At 34.0% G+C, this 23,414-nt stretch overlaps 1 protein-coding gene across 1 annotated transcript; it reads right to left on the reverse strand.

Moving 5' to 3' along the window:
* Positions 1–14,507: 14,507 nt before the first annotated feature.
* Positions 14,508–17,974, reverse strand: LOC149195412 (cytochrome P450 704C1-like). The gene is made up of 7 exons (XM_089407909.1): positions 17,658–17,974; positions 17,173–17,391; positions 16,733–17,020; positions 16,136–16,341; positions 16,008–16,104; positions 14,897–15,097; positions 14,508–14,787 (listed from the first exon to the last, which is right to left on the reverse strand). The coding sequence occupies exons 1-7, from the start codon at positions 17,964–17,966 to the stop codon at positions 14,599–14,601; spliced, it is 1,509 nt and encodes a 502-aa protein (XP_089264035.1). The 5' UTR covers positions 17,967–17,974; the 3' UTR covers positions 14,508–14,598.
* Between the last annotated feature and the right edge of the window lie 5,440 nt (positions 17,975–23,414).

The raw sequence follows: 23,414 nt of genomic DNA on the forward strand, positions 1-23,414 counted from the left end.
TTGCACTTTCAACAATGGAAGTGGAGTACATTGTTTCTTTAGAGGCTAGTTAAGAAATGATTTCATTACAAATGTTTCTAGATGAATTAGGCAAGAAGCAAAGGATGGGTAAGTTATACAATGATAGTTAGAGCGCCATTCATCTTTCAAAGACATCAACATTTTATTCCAATACTAAAAATATATAGTTAAAGTACCACTTCATATGGCGGGCATTGGAAGATGGACAATTGAAGATGGAAAAGATACACACTAGCTAGAATCTTGAAGATATGTTAACAAAAGCTGTAACGAGGGATAAAATGAGATTCTACTTAGTCTCATTTAGTCTTCAAATATGAAGATGAATATAAGAAACAACCAGATCCAAATTGGAAGCATTGTCCATCAAATGAAACAACGATGAAGTTGTTATAATCAGTTTCCAAGTGGGATATTGTTGGGTGTAGAGCTTGATTATCTTCTTGATTTAGAGATCTTGTTTTAGCTCGGTGTATATCCCATGAGGACTTTACACCCCTCAATGAATGGGGGGTGGGGAGGGGGGTGCGGGGGGGGCTTGTCGCCCTCACGAGGCTTTGAGAACTAGAAGGCCCACAAAGCTAAAAATAGATGAAAAGTTGGCTTGTGAAATATTGTAATTTTGTAGTCAATCTGAGTCATTCATTAGGTGAATGACATTATTATAAATACTACTTTAATTTAAGTTTTTTTTCCCTATAGGGAAACCCTCGGTTGATAGCAGATTTGACTTATGCAATCAGTGTGCTAAGTCAATATATGTCCAGGTCACTTGAAAGTCATTAGAATGCAGTGAAAAGTGTTTTGAGGTATCTACAAGGTACTCTAGATTACGATATTATTTATACTAATTCCTCTGATGTTAGATTGACAAGATTTACAGATTTAGACTGGGTTGGAAATGTAAACGACCGCAGATCCATAACAAGGTTATGCATTCAACATTAGACCTCGGGTGATTACATGGAGCAACAAGAAATAGAACACAATTTCCTTGTCTTCAGCGAAAGCAGAGTATCAAGCTATGTGTGCAGCAACATGTGAGACATTTTGGTTGTGGAGACTTCTCTAGGATGTTGGGGAAGAACAGAAAGAGGCAGCAATGACCAAATGCGACAATCAGAGTTCAATCAAACTTGCCAATAATCCGATGTTTCACAAAAACAATAAACACATTGATACACAATTCCACTTTGTCAGGGAGAAAGTGAAATCAAAAGGAATCCATTTGGTATATTGTAATACATGTAATAATGTTGTAGACATTTTATCTAAGCCTCTTGGAAAAATCAAATTTGAAATGTTTGGGGAGATGTTAGGAATATTTCTGAACCTGTTCTCGATTAAGGGGAAGTGTTAGAGATAATGGAGAATATCTTAGAATAGTGAGTTGGTTCACATCACCTTAGGAATTAGTTTCTATCTTTTAGGTTTTGGTTCTAACTTCCCTAAATCTATGATTACTATATAATGTGTGATGTACATGAACAATTCAGAGTGTTCTGCAGAGCAAAACTCTCCTGGTTCAGACTCTCTTTCGTAGAGCTGACTGGTGGGTTTCATCTCATTTAATACACAAAATTGCATTTCTATCAAAACTTAGGTCATCTAAACCTCATGAATTTTATGGCACTATTTTCGAATGATTCACTATCAAATTCACGTCATCTAAAAAATTCACTATGAGGCTCAAGTTGCTTCACCCTTGACCAGCTCACAAATTTCTAGAAGAATCGTTGTTTCAGTGTGAGGGCTCTTCAAAAGCATATCGAAGAGCCAAGAAAGTGTAGTTGCACGTGTATCCTTCCCAGAAATCATGAAGTTAATGACAATATCTCGTAGATACTTATCGTCCGTAGATTAATTCCACCCTTGATCTAGAGTAGCTACAAGATGATTAGCAAACTTAGAGGTAAGTTTGTAAATATTGATTGTACTTTCAAAATGAAGATGATCAAAAAACTTAGAGGTAAATTTGTAAATATCCATTGTCCTTTGAAAATGAAGAGAAGATTGGAGAAATGGAGTAGAATGATAAATGTGTCATAAAATATTTTAATTCATTTTTGAACACCGTTTTTATTTTATGATAAAAAAGTTTAATTTTATTTTTATTTAAAATAAAATTACATCTTGTAGATGCATGCATTGAGACATAATAGTGACTTAAAGCCCTTATAACTGAGCATAAAAATAATAACACTAACTAAAATGCTTAATAGTTTGTATAGTTGTAAAAGCCATATATTTTTTTCTTCCCCTCTTTGCTTTTACCTTCTTCCATAACCATCGGTTAAGTTGAATTATGGAGAATTTTTGCTAGGCTTTGCCTCGATGAAATGATATTTTAATGTCCATGAGACTAAAAATAGTCTACGGGACCATGAGTTCCCTACTTTTTTCCTTTTTCAATTCAATCATTTTCTTATTCGAATTGATGATGAACTAGCCCAACCTTTCAACAATCCCCTCACTAAGAAGACAATGCCAAGCAATCGATGCTAACATATTCCCATAAGTTTTTGTGATGTCCTTGAACACATCACATTCCAAAATGAAATATGTTTCCAATTCCACTGCCCCACACATGAAAAATGTACACACCCATTCTTCCAAAGCTTCTTTAGGAATTTTCCATCATCCTATTTCACACTGAAGTTGATGTGAGTTGGTTCTTAACTGAGAAATAAGAACATTTTCGCTCCATGGAATGCTAGCTCCAATTTACTCTTTTTATTGGAGATCACATGTAGGGTTAAATTCCTCAGTGTAGTACTTCTTCTTTCTACCCAACTCTTTCCCCCATACTTGTTTATGAAATTTCTCCATAACTAAATTCTTTAGCTTCATGTTATGTGGGACAGGCATTGAGTTGCACATTCCATTTTTTCATCCCTGTGTAGTGTTGTCTAATCCATGTTCTCTTTCTTTCACTCATTTCTTCATGATAACATTATGCAATCTACCTACTCCCATTTTCTCAATTCTTTCTAGATATCTTATGAGATACACCATATAAACTTCTTCGATTGGAGTTCCTCTAGTTTCACTCAACATTATCTAATAAGGTACCAATTTTTTTATTTTGAACTTCCTCATGATCAAGCATTTTTGGATTTTCTCAATTTGTTTTCATTTTGAGATGGGGGTGTTTCTAGCCCACAGTTCACACCCATGTAGCATCACTAGACAAACTAGGAGTCCAAAAACCACTTTAATCATTTTCCAATCCCATAACGTTTTCTCTCTACATTATTTTTGAAGAGCATATGATGCTTTCCACCCTCCTAAAATTCTCTTCTTCTTGTAGTCCTCTTAATTAATTTTGTTGTTGAAATCAATTCCAAGGTACATGTAATCATTTAATTCTTCAGGAATGTTTCCTTCAATGAAGAAAAAATGTTGTTTGCGTTTACTTTTATTAGAGAAAATTATTATTTTGGTCTTGCTAGTATTGACTTCCATCCCCACTACTGTAGAAAAATGTTCAAGGGCATATAGGTGCATCTGCAATCCATGGTCTGACTTCGAAATCAATACAGGACCATCAGCATATAAAAGAAGCTTTATCACAAGCTCCCCCAACCAAAAAACATCTCCACCCTGCAAATTTAGCCACTCTTGTGTTCAATAACATGTGAAAAAAAATTCATGTAAGGATTAACTTGTATATTAAAAGGACATAGTTGAATTTCATAATCAAAAACTATAATCATTTGGCCTTGAGGATTTAAAATAGTGAAAATAAAGAGAAAACATAATATCACTAAGTGAGAATATAAAGGAAATTAAGTTTTCTTGAATGTTATTTATAGAGTGTTTGTGCTCATGATGTACATGTTGTTGAGGAACCGAGTGAGGGAAGTGTTTTTGAAAGGCAAATTGTTTATAAAATTCCAAATTGGAGTGTGAGAAAGGACTTGGAATAGAAAAATGTAAAGAAAATATTGAGGTAAATAAGCTTGTGAAACAAAGACAAAAGTAGTAGAGAGTAGTAGCCTATTCTAGAGTAGTAATAGGGTAGTAGGAAAAAATGTTGTAAGTAGTAGAAGACCGAAGACATTTATGAAATAATGAGCAATGTTCTACAAAGAGGCATGGTAGATTCAAATGGGATTGTATAAGAGAAGTTTCAAGGAAGAGATATTGTAATATTATGAGATGTTGTAGTAGTGAATGACATTGCAATATAATTTACTGTTATAAAATAGATTAGTCTTGTAGCAATGGGGTTGAAAGGAGATGGCATGGTCATGTAGAAGATATATAGATGGGAGTGTTTAAATCCCTTAATGTTTTCTGTGGTGAATTTATTGTAGGTGAAGGTTAAAATGAAACAAAGGAAAGAAAGTGAAGTGGACCAAGTAAAAGATGTACTTTTTGTAGTGGGAAGACTTGATGCAAGAGAGTAAATTTCGAAGAGAGTAACAACAAGATGAAAATATTTATACTAGAAGAGTGGTTATGGTAAAAGAAAAGTTCAATTGGGAGATACTTTCCCAATAAGTAGTAGTCGAGTTCATTGAGATAGATGCAATGTTATAAAATGGGGAATAGTAAAATAAAAAAAACACCATCGAAAGGAGGTAATTTGAGGTAATGAGCCCCACTAGTCAAAATTTGTAGCCTCTAGAGGTATTCTAGTTGTAGTAAGTGGTATAAGAGACGATGGTGAGAGTGATAAATATAATCGAGGTAATGGGGGTAGAAAGTTGAGCAAAATTGTGAGAATTTCTTAGAAATAAGATCTGAAAGGTGTGAATTATGAATGAGACGAAGAATAATGTAAAGTGGGGAAGGAGGACTCATGAATGGTTTATATTGTGGATGAGATGAAAGAAGAAAAGAAAGAAAATATGAAGACATTAAAGTATTTTTGTTTTATTAAAAAATTATTAAGGTGGGGAACAAGGAATGATGAATGGTTTAGATTGTAGATGAGTTGAAAGAAGAAAAGAAAAGAAAATATGAATAAATCTTAATACTAATACTTTATCAACAACCTCGTAATAAATATGGTTACATTTTCAAGTGAAGAGAGTATCATGTAAGAACATAGTATTCTTGATAGTATAAGATTTTTTTTTTTGCTGAATTTTTGTGAATCCTAAGAACAAAAAAAATGTATTTGGAATTTGAATAACTAGTATAGTTTTATTGACAAAAGCCAAGGACCACAACATAAATATGAATTTTGTAGATGAGGAGTAGAATTTAGAAACTCTTTCTATTTGGTTTGTGTAGTGCGATTGGTTGTAAAACATGGATGTTTGTACATATGTTTTATGAATGTAATGAACATGCATGATATTTTCCAATATATTTAATGTATAATACTTGTACTAATACTGCTTATTAGTCTTTCCCAAGACATAGCTCTAGCAAACAATTTTCAATTTGACTATTATTAGATTAGTTTTGACTTATGCAAAAACTAATGTTAAACTTTATAAACAAATAATGTCTTATTTTAGTCTTCACACCATATCTCCGAGTCTCACAAATAAATTCTCTAATATAACTTTGAGAAGTGAGACCTTTACACCATAAAATGAAACTTGCATTACAACATAATGAACAATAGTTCATTCACCCAATTTTTTTCCAACTAGCACATTACCAGAATGAATGTAACTCTTTTTCAGTTATCGTTGCTATAATCTTATTGTAATAACTTTAGATCTAATGGTACACAACCTAGCTTACATGGAGTTCAATACGTGCAACAAAGTGCTCATTTCTCCCCAGCACAAGCCTAATGGATCATGATGCTCCTCGCAGCTAGTGTTTGCAATCCTACGCTATAATCCTCTTGAATTCACATCAAATTTGTGGCAATGTCACACTAGAATCCATTAAGTAAATTCATAATAACAATTTCCATTATTACCTCATGCAAGATATATAAACATTCCATCATTGTACAACAAGAACTAGGTATTAAAGTTGTGTTTTTGGTTTTGAACATGAAATGGATTGATTTAGTGTGTTCCCTAAAGTTAACATTGGTTCATAAGTTTCCATCCTTATGCTCCAATATTAGGTTTTCGTTCGCATGAGCTCGCTAATTATGAAGTTCCAAAACCCATGAATAATGGCAAGATAGTTTCCAAAGTATTCAAACTGAATGAAGCTCAACCCTATTTCAATGAGCCGAATTCGCATGAGAATTTCAATGCCAAATATTTTGGTAATATTAATGCACTTGGACCATCATTGGTTACATCATTTTTTTGAATCAACATACAATTAGAAAAAAAAATGACTAGAAAGATTACCCATATGTAATGGCCATGTATGTTGGGTGTCGTTGAAATACCTATGAATTGGTGATATTTTCTATGAAAATCATAATAGGGTTTTATGATAATGAGAGTCTAAATAGTCTTAATTATGAGTTTCAAGAATTTTTACGTGTATATATATATATATATATATATAAGTTATTTTACTTTATTTATGTTTTTATAATTTTTAAATTAAATCACTCTTTATTGCTTATGAAATTAAGATACATTTTTAGGGGTAAGCATTTTTCAAATATGATATTTATGGGTGTGACATGACATTATGCATAAGAGACTTTCTATTGTGGTCTAATGTGTTTTGATGTTAATTATGTTCGTTGTTGATATATCTGTGTGATTTTTATTATTCTTCTTACACTTTTAATGTAACAACCCTAAGTTAAAAATATATGTAATAAAATTAATAAAGGAAAAATAAGACCAAGGTTATGGGATATGTATTCCAAGCTTAATGTTAGCAAAAGCATCCTAACAGGTGCTCATTTGGATTATTATCGCTAAGGGGGAATTGGCGCAGGAAATGACAAAGGCTTTGGAAAGACAAGATAAATTAATTAGCATTTTATTTATGAAAATAATGGAAATTAGGAGAAATGGAAGGTGAAAGATCACATGTTGCATGCAAGGAGGAAAAATGAAGGGAAAATAATGGAAATAGAAGAAAAGATAGGCCTCAATGATAAAAAGGCTTATGAGGATTAGTTCATAACCTTTTGTGAGTTTTAGCTTAGAGCTCTCTCTATTCAATCTCTCATACTCTTGCATGCTTAGAGCATTCTTGGAGCACTCTAACATGAGAGGAAGGAAGGAAAAACAAGGACAAGAAAGCAAAGGTCAAGCAAGGAAGATTTGGATCAAGTGGATACATCGGGATTACTCAGAGGTATCGAGTTACATGTATGATTTAATTGCTACTTTTTTCATGGATGTTACATGCATGTGTGTATTTCGTTCTCTTGTTGTCATTAACATGGGTTTTTCTAGGCATGACAATGGTTTCGGCCTTGCCTTTCCATTTCTGGATTGCCATGGTGTGATTGGATTCTGGTACTTGCTTGAGCTAGATTGTGGGATGGTTTCAAAACTGCGTGAAAACTCCCAAAGGCCTAGAAATCCATGGACTAGTAAAGGTGGGACATGTCGTAAAGCCTAAGGGTGGAGATGGGAAAATTCCACATAGTTTAGGTTGAGAGGTCTGGAGGAATCCATGCTTGTATAGGCCTAATTATCCCTCGACCAGTATATGGTGGGATTGTATAAAGCCTAGTAGTGCATGTTTCTTGTTTGGACCTAGAAATCCCTTCGCAGGATATACGATAAACCTTGGTTGTATTGGTGCTTGCTTTGAGCCTAGAAATCCTTAAGCGGTTTTGGCGCAATATGGGGTAATTCCTAAGAAGTATGGTCGGTTGTTGTGGGTCCCACATTCATGCTTGGAATATGGAACGGGGGTAACGAGTTGAAAGAAGGATTTGCTTTTGTCCAATCTATGGTCGGGTGGTACATGGAAGTCCCTCACTTGGCTAGATTTTGAACATATTAATAAGAGTTATTTCCTCTTGTATTTCATGAGTATTTATACTTGTTATTATATGTCTTTAATGGATGTTCTATTATTGTTATCTATCTGGTTATATGTTGGTTACAAGCATGGTTTTATGTTAGTCTTGAGTTATGCCTCTCATCAAGTTTTGGCTAGTAGATAAAATGATAATGGATAAATGACCTATTAGATGATAATGTAGTTATTATGAGAGCGTATCATACCTTCTTGATGAATCCCAAATAAGTATGAGGCCCCTATGCTCACATGTGTATTTATGACCTCTACAATACATGTTTATGATGTGTTTGACAAAATGTCTGTCATGGTTAGGACGATTCACGCTAGGTCCTTCTTCAAATTTTGTATTAGAGGCCTTGTTTCCTTGTTATTTAGCATCTCTCACTGTTTCATTAAATTTTGTGTAGAGACTTGGGTCCTAGCCCTAAAAGGAGGCTTAAATCCCATGGTCGTTAGCATTGAACTCGCTAAAAAAGACTATAGTTGCTCAGAAGTAAGCGAGTGGGAGCGACTACAGGGTTTGAGTCACATGGAGGCTTGTCATGGGAGTAACTCGAGGTTTAGTTCAGTGAAAGGCTAGCTTAACTGGGTGGTTAGGCACCTAGAGTGATTTGTTAATTCTTGTGGTCATGTAACATCGTAGGGAAGTCTATAAAGTGTGGCTTCCACTTTACTAAATTAATTTAGAAAATTGAATCATATCACAATAGCTCTTCATCACATATTTACCCCACTCATGAATAAATTTAAGTAAATGTAAAAAAAATATTACATTTATATATAAGAAACCACTAATTTATTTATTTGATATTGTCATATATTCACTTTAAAAAAACCACATAACTCCTTTTCTATTTTATCAAAATAAAAATGAAAATCAATATAAAAATAAAAATAACAAGAAGAATGCATTTTCCATCAAAACTATGAAATATAAAGTGCTCCCCTCTTATCCATTATATCTCCTATCACCAGCCATGTGTGACCAAATGATGCACGAGAATGTTGACTTTAATAACTTTAGTCCCCACATTGCTATAGAATCTATTTTACGAGGTAATTCTAATTACCATGTTGTGAAAGTTTTATATAGTTGAAATGTACAATGAAATTCCTATAGTTTTAATTTTTTCATGGAGAATTCTTAAAAGGATTCGTATGCTTCCGTTTTTTTTGTGGGACGGATTTTAAAAATTAATCATTTATTTTAATATTTCGAAAGAAATATGATTTTTTTAATTTATCTTTATTTATTATATTTAAAGCATTTTAAAAATATATATTTTCATTCTTTAAAAATATATAAATAAATGAAAATAATATTAACTATTTAAAAAGTCATTTGGATATTTTGTGATGAAAGTTAAGTTTAAATTTTTTTTATTAATTGATTTATTTAAATTTTAAAAATAAATAATGTATTTTTTACGGAATTATTTTTTAGACTCCACTCAGACCTATGTAACATCTAGTTAATTTTGTTAGATATATTTATTTCTATTTAAATTTATATGTAACTAAATATATTTATTTATAATTAATTAAATAATTTTTAATATAAAATCATATTAATACTTATATGTGAGGTATTATGGGATAAATTGGGATAAAATTATAAACAAAAGTTTATTAGTAAATAAATTAATTACTTAATATATTTGTCAAAATTATTTAATTTCATTTAAATGAATGAAATATATAATGAGATAAATGAGGATTCAAAATAAATGTTTATCAATTAATCAATTGAAAAGTTGATTTGTTTTTCTAAATATAAATGCTTATAATACTAAACTTATTTTTTTAAGTATATTTTTTTTAAATTATTATTTTTTAAACTCAAAGGCTTGTGTTTTATTGATAAAATTGAGGTTGGGTGAAGCCTAATCAACCATTACAATTCTCAGATTTTACATGAGCTCCTTTCTGGGTTAGGGAATAATTGCTATTTTTAAATAAAAATAAAAATAATAAGGGAAGATTAATCCTCTTATTTTCAAAATAAAAATAGACTAAGAATAAGAAAACTTATAAGAGAAAATATTAATATAATCATGGTAATGAGAAAAAAATATATATATTAGAAACGGGAAAATCCAAACAATCTAGAAGATGAGGGAATAAAGCGAGAAAAGAAATAAAAAATGACAAGGAGGGTAATAGAAAAGGGAGAAGCGGGTGTGGTGGGTTCTAAGAGGAAAGGGCAAGGATCCAACAACTACTAATCTTCTAGCCATCATCCGTATTGAGATTGGTCAACTGCTTTTCAATTTCAATGACCTCCCTAAACTTATAGTGATGAAAAGGAATAATCTTAGTGATAACGTTGGCCTCCTCAATAGATATATGATGTCTAGTCTTTTCAGCCTCCTTTGCCAAGGCTGAAGACAGGGTCCTCCCATGCTTGATGTCGGCAACATGATCATGAATCCTCTAGTTATAGAGCTCGCGTCCCCCCATGCTTGATGTCGGCAACATGCTCATGAATCCTCTAGTTATAGAGCGTCGAGTTTCACCAACATAAGGGGTCCCAAAAGGACATGGAATAACATAAACACCTTTCATATCCTTTGGGTCAAGAGGGTCTTTAACAGATCTTAGGGAGCTATGAATGGTTTTTAGGAGTCTAAAGTTTGAACATTATGCTTGCTAAGGATTCTCGCAATCTTGTTAGTGGTCCCCTAGATGAAAGGGAGATGTACGCCTCACACTCGATCTTTAGAGTCTTTCTCAACATTGGGACCTCCACTAGCTTTAAGGAAATCTTCCTCACCTTGGTGCCTACTATATCCATTATTGAAAAAACACTAAGGAGACGGGCTTTCTCCTTTTCCAAGTGCTTTTCATTACAGATTCTTAGTGCACCAAGCGTGTTGAGAACACCCAACATTTTAGGAGGGAAATGATTAGATTTGGCATGAAGATACTCGTGAGTATAAATTTTCTTCCAAGCATGGGAGAAAGAACCCTCATCATTTCTCGAGAGGAGAACATCAAGGAAAGACATGCATCCATTAACTCCCTGCACCATAGTGAACTTTATGGAGGAAGATTGATTGTTGAGATGGTCGAAAAACTAATCTAACTCTTCTGGGCCATGAGGCTAGATGACACGAGTGTCATCCACAAATATTTTCCATAGCTTGGGCAGGGGAAGAGCTCATGCCAAAAGCCTTGGATTCTAAGTCTTCCATAAAAATATTAGCAACAATCGGGTAAGGGGGAGCTCATGGCAACCCCACATGTGTGCTAATAGAGTTCCCCTTCAAAGCAGAAAAAAGTAGAAGACAAATCTCTACTAACCGAGCCGTATCAAGGTCACTATGGATGCAAGTATAAAGGGAAACAACATGGAAACTAACAAGAAGGTCCCCATGGTCAAAATTTATGTCCTTTAACTCATTGACAATGGAAGAAGAGTCTTTGACTAAAGATTGTGTAAGGCCAACCAAGGGTTTAAGCTTCAAGGCAAGGTATTTGGTTAGGAGGTAGGTTGGCCCTTCTATGGTGTTGACAATGGGTCTCACTCAAGGGCCCCTACTTGTTGATCTTTGGAAACCCATAAATTCTAGGAGTTATGGGGCTGCTCTCAATGAATTTGTGTCCAAGAGAACCCACAATGTTACTAAACTTAATAACTCTAGCTACTTTTCTAGAGATCATTTTCAAGAGATTATTATTAAGCTTTCTCTTTGTAATAAGTGTGATTGGTCTAAAATATTTTTTATTATAATTAAAAATAATATTTATAAATATTTAACTAAAAAAATTGATATTTTATTTTAACATTAATGTTATCTCTCTTTAAATGTAACACTAATAATTTCTATGCCATATCGTTAAGAAGTCGAGCCTTCACAATAGAAAATGACATTTGCGTTACAACGTAATGAATAGTAGTTCATTCAACCGCGTTACAGCGTAATGAATAGTAGTTCATTCGACCGAGTTTTGTGGAACTGCCAAACCAATAATTTGTGTGCCATACCTCTGAGAAGTCGAGCAATACAATAGAAAATGACATTTGCCTTACAGCGTAATGAATAATAGTTCATTCAACCGAGTTTTGTGGAACTGCCAAGGTACTAGATTTCGTTACTTCGTTAATATAATTATTTTTTCATTTTCATTGCTATAACATTATTTTACTGATTTTAGAGCTAATGGTGTGTAACGTAGATTACAGTGCATAATGAAGTGGTTATGGTTCATTAAATGGTCTATAAAATTTTACACAAAATTATCTAAATAAGATCATAGAAATTTAATTCATATAATTTTGTACATAAATTAAATTAAATATTATTGTAATTAGTTTATAATAATGATTAAATAATATCTTTTAGGGAAGCTCATTTGATGAGTGTTCATGTTTCTGTCATGGTATCGGAGTCGCTAAAGAGCACCATACCATATCGTAGCTCGTTTATGCTTTTGTAAGCTATTGGGCCATTATTGGGAGTAAGTTGGAATGGAGTTTCAGGACTATCAGATTGATTATTCGCTGTAGGAAAGGCACATAGCCTGTCTGAATCCGTATTGGAGCTGTGGCGCAGTATAGAGATGTTGTTGAACCTTTTAGTGTTCAGTGTTTGTAAGCTATTGGGCCATTATTGGGACTAAGTTGGAATGGAATTTTAGGAATATCAGATCGATTATTCGCTGTACAAAAGGCACAGAGCCTGTCTGAATCCGTATTGGAGCTGTGGCCCAGTATAGAGGTGTTCAGTGTGACTGTCAAGGAAAGCTGCAGGGCTAAGGAAAGCTACAAGGCCAAGTCTAGGTAGCAGTTTCGGTTAACGAGTGGGATAAATTCTGGAGTATATTTTCTTTTTTTACATACAACTGATCATTTTTTTAAAAGTCTATTTGGAAATATTTTTGTGCCTTAGAACTTGTTTCTCCCTGAACCTAATTCTTAGGAAATTGATTGGATTTGTTTCTAGGTTGGGTTGGATAGTGGAGGATAAGATTATGATAAGAGCATGGATGCTTTTAAGTTAGCTGCTAAAGTGGAGTTAGCTGCTAAAGTGGAGGATATTACTATGGATGTTGTTTAAAGGAAGTTCTTGTTCTAAGATGAGTGTATTTTGGTGGATGAAGAGGAATTTGGTGGCATATTTTACAAGAATCTTTCTCATGGAAAGTGAAGAGAGCATGATTTGGATTACCTTGTTTTCATTGTCCACGTTGTTGCTTTGCATCCTAATGTTGAAGAGGTTGTTGATGTTAAGTAGGTAAGCAAAGAGGAGTTGAAGGAGCTCATCAAGAAAGCAAGAAAGGTGAAGATGAAATTGCACCAACTAATGAACAAGTATGGACCCTTTTCCAAGAAGGCAAAATGAAAGCTCTAGTGACTCTTCATATTTTCTGATATAGTCATGGTTAATGATAAAAGAGAGATCACATTAGGTGGATGGGAGATTTTTTTGTAAAGTTTTCCATTTTATTTTTTATCTAATTTGTATAGAATGATTCATTGAAATCATAAGTTTGATGGTCAACTCTTCACAATAGAAGTGCCTTACAGTTTTGAGGGTGTTGAGTCCATATATGTAATAAAAAAACCAGTTTAAACAACACAAATCAAGATTTAGCCACAATGTTTTAGGCCAACAATAAATCTACTACAAACTCCAAAAGATCACACTTAAACACTAGTTCAATAATTACAAATGAATAAATTTCCATACATTTATAAAGTAAGTCTTCATAACACTAAATTTTCAGAAATTTTAAAAATAAGCTTACATAACACTAAATTGTAATTCATAGCCACTTTATTTTACTTATTGCATTGTATAATGTGGAATTCCAAATTCCATTTTCCATTTTAATTTTCACAGTAAATTTCCATTTTCCTTTTTAATTTAATTGTCCTTCTTTTACATTTTCCTTTCAAATTTTCACCATTACAAAAAACAAAAACCACTTAAAAAATAACCACTTTAATCTAAAAGTACTATAACCACATCCTATAACCACTTTAATCTAAGGGTGCTATAACCACATGCTATGGGTTTTGAACAGTGTAAATAGTATGTGGTTTTGAACCCTATAACTAAACTCACAGGAATATAAACATATACTAGCGAATTATCTGGTTTTGAACCCTATAACTAAACTCACAGGCATATAAACATATACTAGCGAGTTATCTAATTTATATAGCTATACTGTTATAAAAAATTTAAATGCCAAGGCAGTATTCTCAATGGTCACATAAATACTAAAACAAATAAACCCATGAATAACCATTTAACAAAATAAGGAACTCTTACTCACTGATATATGTATAACTCCTGATCATTTTGTTTTCTTAACAAAAGCAATCGGGGAAACGAAAATACAAACCGACAAATTTGTATTTCACCCTGACTGTTTTGTGTTTTTACAAAACAATCGGTAAACTGAAAATATAGAACAACAAATTTCGTTACAAAACAATCGGTAAACTGAAAATATAGAACAACAAATTTCGTTGTGAAACTAAGCATGACGGACAGTAACCACATATACTATATAACTTATATCCTGAAAGACTATACTATACATATTTCATCATGAGGTTTAAGCTTTTTCTACATATTTCATTGAATGCTTTCAGAGGATTTTGACATTGTGGCTTATAGACGCATTCAAGTAGAGAAACTGGTTAAGGGTTTCACTGTAAGCTGCCTTATTATTTATAAAGTGAAACTGTGTTCAAAAGTCTAATCTAGGCTTGAACTGAAGATTGAGCCCTTCCCCAGCCATATGGAGGGTGAGTGCTGGACTATATGTCACTTCTTCACCCTCTATACCCTCACATTCGAAGAAACGAATAAGGGCAGCAGCGACAATCTTCATCTGCATGTATGCAAAATCCTTGCCAAGACAAACACGAGGTCCAGCCTGCAATAAAATCGATAACACCTCATGAATTTTATGGCATCGTTTTCAAAAGATTTACTATCACACTCGGGTCATCTAAAAATTTCACTATCAGGCTCAGGTTGCTTACTTGAAATGCAGTGAATTTGAATGGTGACTCCGGCTGGAAAACTCCATTCTGGAGCCATCTCTCAGGCCTAAACTCGTGAGCATCAGTTCCCCAGAGATATTTCATTCTTCCCATAGAGTAAGGTACATAGACCAGGATATCACCTTTATTTATTTTGTATCCATCTGGAAGGATATCATCAGCAACTGCAACCTTTCCATCCTGTCAAAAAATGTGTCAATTGATAATATGTCATATTATTTATCTCTATAGAATATAAACAAAATGGAAAAGAATAAGAATATCATTTATACCTTTGAGATTAAACTAATATTAATAGAAAGCAGGATACATGACTTGCCCTTAGAAATAAAAAATTTTCACTGCAACTTTTTTTTATACAAACATGGATCTATGCTTGCTTGTTTCCCTGAGTTCTGGACCAGACTGTGTAAGATTAATATAAAATTCTGCTAGGCATTTTGAATATCTTTGTTATATTATCGTAGCAATAAAATATTATCATAAAATTATCCCGTTCTCCAGGATACAATTAATTAAATAAATTGATTTGACAACTACATGAACCAATATATTTAATGCCCTGTCATCGAGAAACACAAAGTTCACAGATCTTAACAAATGGAAATGGCTCAGAGTTCGGAAACTCCAAACAGAGGAGACAAAAGAGAATATATGCTTTCATCTACAGTTCTTAACCCTGAACATTTCTTCTCATCCGGATCTCTTAATCCCTACTCTGTCATGAAACTAGATCTATATTAGAACTGTGTTCCGTTTCGGTTCAATATTAGAACTGTATCCGACTGATCTTAACTTAGTAGAAAAAGGAGCTGCACAATAACTAAGAGGATATGTTTATTTTGGTTAAAGATGTTCAACACCCAACCGCATTCCATCCCACCCAAAACGCAATTAACACTAATATAGATTTATCCTAATTAGAAATTAAATTTATTTGGGTATAAACTTCTTTTAAGTGTTTTTTAACTAGAAAGAGAGATTTTTACCTTCAGAAATTTGATGGGTAGTGATTTGCTATACTGATTTCAATAAAATATAACGACAAACCTGTAACTGTGCAATAAGGACATAACCCCAAACCTTTTACCTGTGCAATAGGGGGATAGAGACGCAAAGCCTCCGATAAAGCTGCATGAAGATAATGCATCTTGTCCAAGGCTGTATGTGTTAGACTTTCACAAAACCTAGGGCACACGTTCTTTCTCCTTGACCAGCTCAGGGATTTCTCGAAGAATCTTGTTTTCAACGTCTCGACTCTTCGAAAGCATATGGAAGAACCAAGAAAGAGTAGTCGCAGTGGTATCCCGCCCAGCAATAATGAAGTTAATAATAATATCTCGTAGATACTTATCGTCCGCAGAGTAATCGCCTTGGTTACTGTCAGTTACTTCCATAAATCGAGACAGCAAATCTGTTTTCATCTGTAGGTTGAAACAAGTAAACGGTCAAAACTAAAAAACGGTTGATCTAGGATTTGTTTGACGAAAAAGTTAAAATTAATACCATAAACCCTAACCCTAACCCTAACCCTCCAAATGACTAAAAAAGTTTTCAAAACCAAATACGGAGTCTGTTGTGGGTGTTGCCTTACATTAATAGTTTGCAGTGAAATCATGTCTTCTATTCCGAATAACGTCGTACACAAAATCATCGACGATTTTGATGCATTCAAATTAATACCGATTCAATTTAATTGGTTCTTTATTTCTTACGCATAAACCCTAACCCTAACCCTAACCCTCTCCAGACTCATCAAATGACTAAAAAAGTTTTCAAAAGTAAATACGGAGTCTGTTGCGGGTGTTGCCTTACATTAATAGTTTGCAGTGAAATCTCATGTCTTCTATTCCGAATGATGTCGTACACAAAATCATCCACGATTTTGATGCATTCCTTTACGATGACCTCCGACCCTACGTTGAAGTACCTTTTTAATTTCCAGATAGGGTCAAAATGGCGCGCGAAAAGCAAACCATTTGCAGTATCAAAAGCCTTTGAAAAAGTTGCCCCCGGTCCAGACTCATCCATGGATAAGCTATTGACTTCTAGTCCAAAAGCGAACTTGGAGATTCCATCCATGGTTGATCTCAGAAATAGACGCTGTTAACATTCATTCACAAAAGATAACCAAGTGTGAGTAAGTGGAAAACCGTTAAATCTAGGTATAAACTCTGAAAACCGAACGATGAGAAAGTCGAAAACAGTTAAATCTAGATATAAACTCTGAAAACCAAAAGATTTAACATGCATGCCTGCATTTCTACAGCGCTTTGCTTAGTTTGATAGGCTTCGAGTAAAATTTTGGAAAGTTTCAACGCATTCTGCCGGAAAACAACACTGCTATAATCCCTCAATTGTTTTGTGGAGAATTCCAAACTAGACAATTTTCGCTGTTTCCGCCAGTTCACTCCATCAACGTTAAAAATGCCATCCCCAAGAAGGTCTTCCATAACTTCGTGGATGGAATCTCCCTGTGAATTTCTCAAAACAATTTGGTAATGTAAGTAATTGGAGATTTTCACCTTTATTCATTTTGTTGTGGGTGATTTTTGGATTAGAAATGTATAATATTTGTCATCAATACAATGTTTTAAGATGGAAACTCTATCTTCACAGACCAAAAGATAGACCAAATATAAATATTGCACAGTTCTAATCCAAAAATCTCCAACAAAAATATCACAATAGTAAATACATAAAAAGTTTGAAGTAATATACTATAAGCTAATGAACTGACCTTGATGTAGTTCGCAAAATTAGTTTTGAGCATGTGCTCTACATCTGCAGGATCGGTGGTACACACCATGCTAAACGTAGGATAAGCTATTCGGAAAGTTTTGAAGCGTTGGTGCCGATCGTAGAAAAAGTCATGTATGCGTTTAAAATTGAGGATATGATCCACCATTGTTGCAGCACCAGGTGGGTACACGTCGCAATTCCTCCATTTCTTTCTGAAAAAAAGCCCCAGCAGCAAGGCTGTTACGAGCGACAGCATCATAGCTGTTATTGTTGTTACAGCTGCAGCATACTCTATGCTCCATTCCATTTTCTCTCCAAAAGATCAACAGAAAATGCAATTGACATGGGATTGGCATGGTCCCCTTTATAGGAATCATACGAGAGAGTAGTTTAATTTTTTAATATGAATACATAAAATAATGTGGCCAAAAGTCGCCGGGGTTGTTTTGCAGCCTCATCTCATCCCTATAAATAATACAGACCTAAAAAATTGGAAAAACGTATTCTTCATCTACTGACTACCATCATAAAGTTGATTTAACCGTAAAGAATTAACGTGACATACAAATAGTATTTGTGTTCAGTGGTTTTGGAACACACAGTATAACAGGGAAATGATAAAACAATGGAGCTACATGGACAGGGACAAGTCTAAACTAAATTATAAAAATAATATTTATTCGGAAGACTTCATAGGTGAGTGCAATTTTTTTTATAGTATATTGCTAGGAGAGTGCATTTTATTTACACGTTATACAGATTTTAAATGCATTCATTGATATCTATTGTTGGAGTAGTTCTCTCAGGAAAAGAGAATTATACTAAATGGTCAATGAAGATCAAACACACTCTCATTTTCAATGAGTTGTGGAAAGGAGGCTATGTACGAGAAGGAGATAATTAACATGTAAAGCCCATATCAGATAAGGAGATTGTCATCTACGAAAATAAGAACAGCAAGGCCTATGCCATGATTATAGCATCTATAAATGAAGAGTTGAGTCGCCATATTTCACCTTTTAAAAATGCTTTTGAAGCCTTATAAAATTTGAAGGAATTGTATGACTCACACCCTCAACATGAAGTTGACCAATTGATGATTAAATTGTTTAGCCTTGAACTGAGAAATCATTACCCTCTTTCTTTAAAATTGTAAGTAAGATCCATTATTCATGTGATAAAAGCCATTGGTTTTCAACTAGACATTCCTCTCATAGCTTATGTCAAGGCACTATATCCCACTTGCTTAAATTATCTTGATTCATGGCAAGCAAGTGGAAACCTCAAGGAGATTACCTTTGACTCCCTTGAGAAGAAGTTTGCTAAAAGAGAGAAAGATTTTTGGAAGAAGACAACTCCTCAGTATTTCGAAGAAGTTGTGTGTCTTTCACATAGAGAGAATAATCCTACACAATATTCTTCTAAGGGAAGAGATGGTTGAAGAGGAAGACGAAGAAGGAATTTTAGAGGCAGGGGAGGCAAACTGTTCTAAGGAGAAAAGTCTGATCTTCATTGCATACATTTCAATAGAGATGGACATGAAGCATCGACATGTAAGTTTCCTTGGGATGGAATTGAGCAGGATAGAAATGAAGCCAAAGGTAACACCAATCCCCCAATGGTTCAACTAGGACTGGGCATCCTAATGCCATCATCGACTGAGTCAGAGCTAGGAGTTTTTTACTAGACTTAGAAGCAATTTTAGGGAGCCTTTTGGCTTTCATGTTCCACAACATCTTCTCGTACACCAGATACCTAAACATAGCTATGTTTTCAATGGGGGAGAGGCTAGCTTCAATCAAGAGAATATGGTAGGGACTATTCCCTTTAATCTTGAGGTAGTAGGTTATAAATTGTTTTTGAATCATATCAATATTTATCCATGATTCTTTAGATAAACTGTAACCCCAAACCTCACACCTATATAAAATAATAGGGGTGATGATCATCTTGAAGAGGAACTTTTTTTTCTACTCCAAACCTTAATATCAACCGACTTACAATTATTTTCAAACTCACAATAAGCTTTCCAACCTCGTATAATCCTTCTCTTAATGCTATAGTTCTAGTTGAGCTAATGGTGAATGTCAATACCTAAGTATTTGTAAGAGGAACCTTCTCCAAGTAACTTTTATCATAGATGAAATTATCATAGTTGTTCCTTTTGGATTTGATTATCATGACTTTAGTCTTGTCGGCATTAACAATCGTACACATCTTGGAGCAATAATAATGGAGGATTCTAAGGCACTTGTTGATATCATCAAGGCTTTTAGCAAGAATTATGATATTGTCAACATTAAAGAGAAGAGCAATGACTATACTAGCAAGCTAGGTTCCATCACCTCCTGGAACTTCTAAACATTCTTCTACCTTATCAATGTAAATGCCAAAAATGGTGGGGGATAGGGAACATACTTTCCTATCTCTAATAGTGCATTTAATATGCTCATACAAACCCTTGATAGTTGTAAGCTTAGCAATAACATTGTCATTTAACCTAGTTACAAAAACTTTCAGCTCAATAAGAAACATTATCTCTTCGAGCCTTTGCCATAACTTCTCCCAAAAATATCTTTTGTAAATAACCAATCACTCATTGTTGTCATTGTGAAGTCAACCTTTCCTTTACTTTGTGAACAAAGAAAGTTTTTAAACCACCTCTCTTTTCCTTCCCATATCCCTTTAGTTTCATTTTTTTGTTATCCACACTCTATCTTTAACCTCATGCTAATATCAAGGAGCCCTAAATGCCTTAGTTCTAGCCATCCTCCCCCAATCAAATTAACACATGCATTTTAGGGGTCTAGCATAAAGAGAATTGTACCTTAAGCTCACATTCATCATTTCTTGTTCTCTAATATGCAAGAGAGAGAATCCCCATTGATTCCTATGTTGTTTGCTCAGCTTCAACTCATTATGACAAGTTAAAATTCATACACTTGATGATTTAGTGCTTAAGTTGGTTATACATGTTTCTCAAACATGTTTTCATTAGTATCTAATTCCATACACATAGCTTAAGATTTTGTACTTTTGTTGCTATGCATTAGGAGCTCCTCCTATTCATAGGAGCCAATGGACATTACCCTATTAATTCTAGCACCTTGATTATAAGAGTTAGCCCTATGTACATTTGTTACCATCCTCATTTCTAGTGGGTTTCATTGGACCAAGCTAAGAAAAGCATCATCACTCTAATACTTTGTACAATTTCCACCTCATGGAGTTTTATAGATATGTACATCATAAAAATTCAATAATAACTCCTTATCCTTAGATTTAATTGGCTCAATTCCACCATTCTCAAATCCCTTAGGTTCAACTCCCCTCATGATATTTGAATATAGATCTTTGGAATGTCATTCTTACTCAAATGGCTATTTTGTGTGGTTTCATTCACTTCTTCTTAATAAGGAAAATCAATTCCTATATAGATGGGAATCATGGTACTTCTATATTTAATATATCCCTTTTGCTCTAAACATATATGTGTAAAATTGTTTCTACCATATTATTAAAATCTGGCATCTTTTCACTAGCCTCATATATTCAGAAGCATTTTCTCTCACTTGGTCCTCTTAAGCCAAGGAGATACAGAGCACATTCTCATAACTGATTTTCCAAACTACATCAAGGTCAACTCATTAGCTTATAATATATTGATTCTTCACTTACATGAATTTTATAGTCGTGATATCTTGCATAATACATCTTTGTTTCGAGAAATTCACAAGGAGATTCCATCCATGAAATTATGGACGATCTCTCTAGAATGGAATTTTCAATGTTCAATTTACAATCGTGATATATTATTTTAAGAAATTCACAAGGAGATTACATCCATGAAATTATGGAAGTCCTTTTTGGGATGGTATTTTTAATGTTGGAGTTGACTGGCAGAGAGAATAGAAATTGTCTAGTTTGGAATTCTGCACCAAAGTATTGAGGGATTATAATGATATGAAATATACAGGATTGATTATTTGCACAATTTCACCAAGATTAAATAAGGGTGTATTTATGTGAATGAATGAGGGAAATTAAGTTGTTAATATGCCTTAAACATAAAGTTTGAGAACTGAAAATAAGAATGAACAACAACAAAAAAAGACGCAAACATAGCAAACTTTGTTGATGGACTTCGTCTCTCCCGGACCACGTCTCTAGGTCCACTTCCAATTGGTGACCGTTATATTATGAATTCTCAAAAGAGGCTCTTTACATGAAATTTTAACAATTTGCAATGTGCACGCAATAACTATCGGATACTCTAAAAAAGAAGGCCTCGACCTCTACTCTGCAATGCCCCTCTCCATTCTCAAAAATGCCCAAGGATGGCCAAGTTACGCTCAAAAGAGAATTTAAACTAGTTCCTGAACTCCAGTATACAACTCCCCTGCAATGGCACAATGACAATCCTTTTATAAAACCTTGGGTAGGTTCTAAGGTCAAACCTTTGGACCTCCTTGGTTATACATGGCATATGGTTTTGGATTAGGTTGAAAAAACTTACACGATGCAATATAATTTTTAGATATAGCATAAAGGTATAAACATAAGGTGTTGGCACATTTGTGTTTAATTTAGTCTAACAATACCATATACATGGTATACAAACATTGGGTTGAATTTCCATGTCCCCATGCCTCAGTGTATAGTTATAACCCAAGGTTTTAATTTGGCGCTTGCAATTAATACATGACATATCAAATGCTAGTATATAATGTAACAAACATCAACAGTGTTCAAACTCTGTGCCACATAACCTTGTCATACCACTGGACTGCCACTTCCTTGCGAGGTACTAACACTTCCCTAGACTGTTGTCATATCAAGGAGTCATGATCACCAAATGCTGATGGTTAAGATCTCTCAACCCATGGAATGTGAGCGGCGGTCTTGGCCTGTGGTTTACCAACTCCCTGGTAGTCACGACAACAAACATGACCCATGGCATATGCACTGTACAAGGTTTAATGTTGATTATACAAATTTAGATGTTATATATGGTTCATACTTTTTAAAACTCTACTTCAACTGCTATTCACCATGACATATGGATATATGGTTTTTAAACCACAGGTTTTGACTTTATTACACCATATCATATGTTTTAAACCATACCTTTTGATTTTTTTTATGTGTCATCCTTGTAACTTATAACAAATATGTATATGCAACATTGAACATAGTTATGATATAGTTTTTACACTGTATAACAAATCAATCCTTGCACTACGTATGAACTTAATGCAAAAATGTGTCCACCATGTAACCTAAATATATGCACCCAAAATGGACTTTGACTCTGTTGACTTGACCACTACCATGTGCCAAACTATCTGAATGCCACTTGGACAAAAAGGCCCCATTTCACCTCTTTGCCATAAACTTCAACAGGTGGTTTCTCCTTCATCCGAAGGCTAATTGCGAAACCAAAGATATTGTCAGATTCAACGCGATGAGCTCTTCATCTTGGTGCCATTTTTGGAAAAATCTCAGACCTTTGAACTTTCATAATTTTGAGGATCCTCCTAGATCATTCCTCTCCATTGGAAGATTTTGGACCACCAAAAGTTTGGTTTTAAGTAGACATGAGGTGAGGGTACAACTACCTCACCTTTTTTATCTCCATCCACCTTTCTTTGCTGGAATTCATGCCTTTGATTCTCACTCAGCGATAGTTGGCATCTCCATGCCTAGAAGTGTAAACCTTCCTGTTACCTTCACCTTTCTTCCTTTCTCTACTGAT

The sequence above is a fragment of the Pinus tabuliformis genome, chromosome 2_2, assembly GCF_031772625.1.
Source record: "Pinus tabuliformis cultivar Carrire ecotype Pingquan chromosome 2_2, CPIR1, whole genome shotgun sequence".
In the NCBI taxonomy this organism is placed as follows: Eukaryota; Viridiplantae; Streptophyta; class Pinopsida; order Pinales; family Pinaceae; genus Pinus; species Pinus tabuliformis.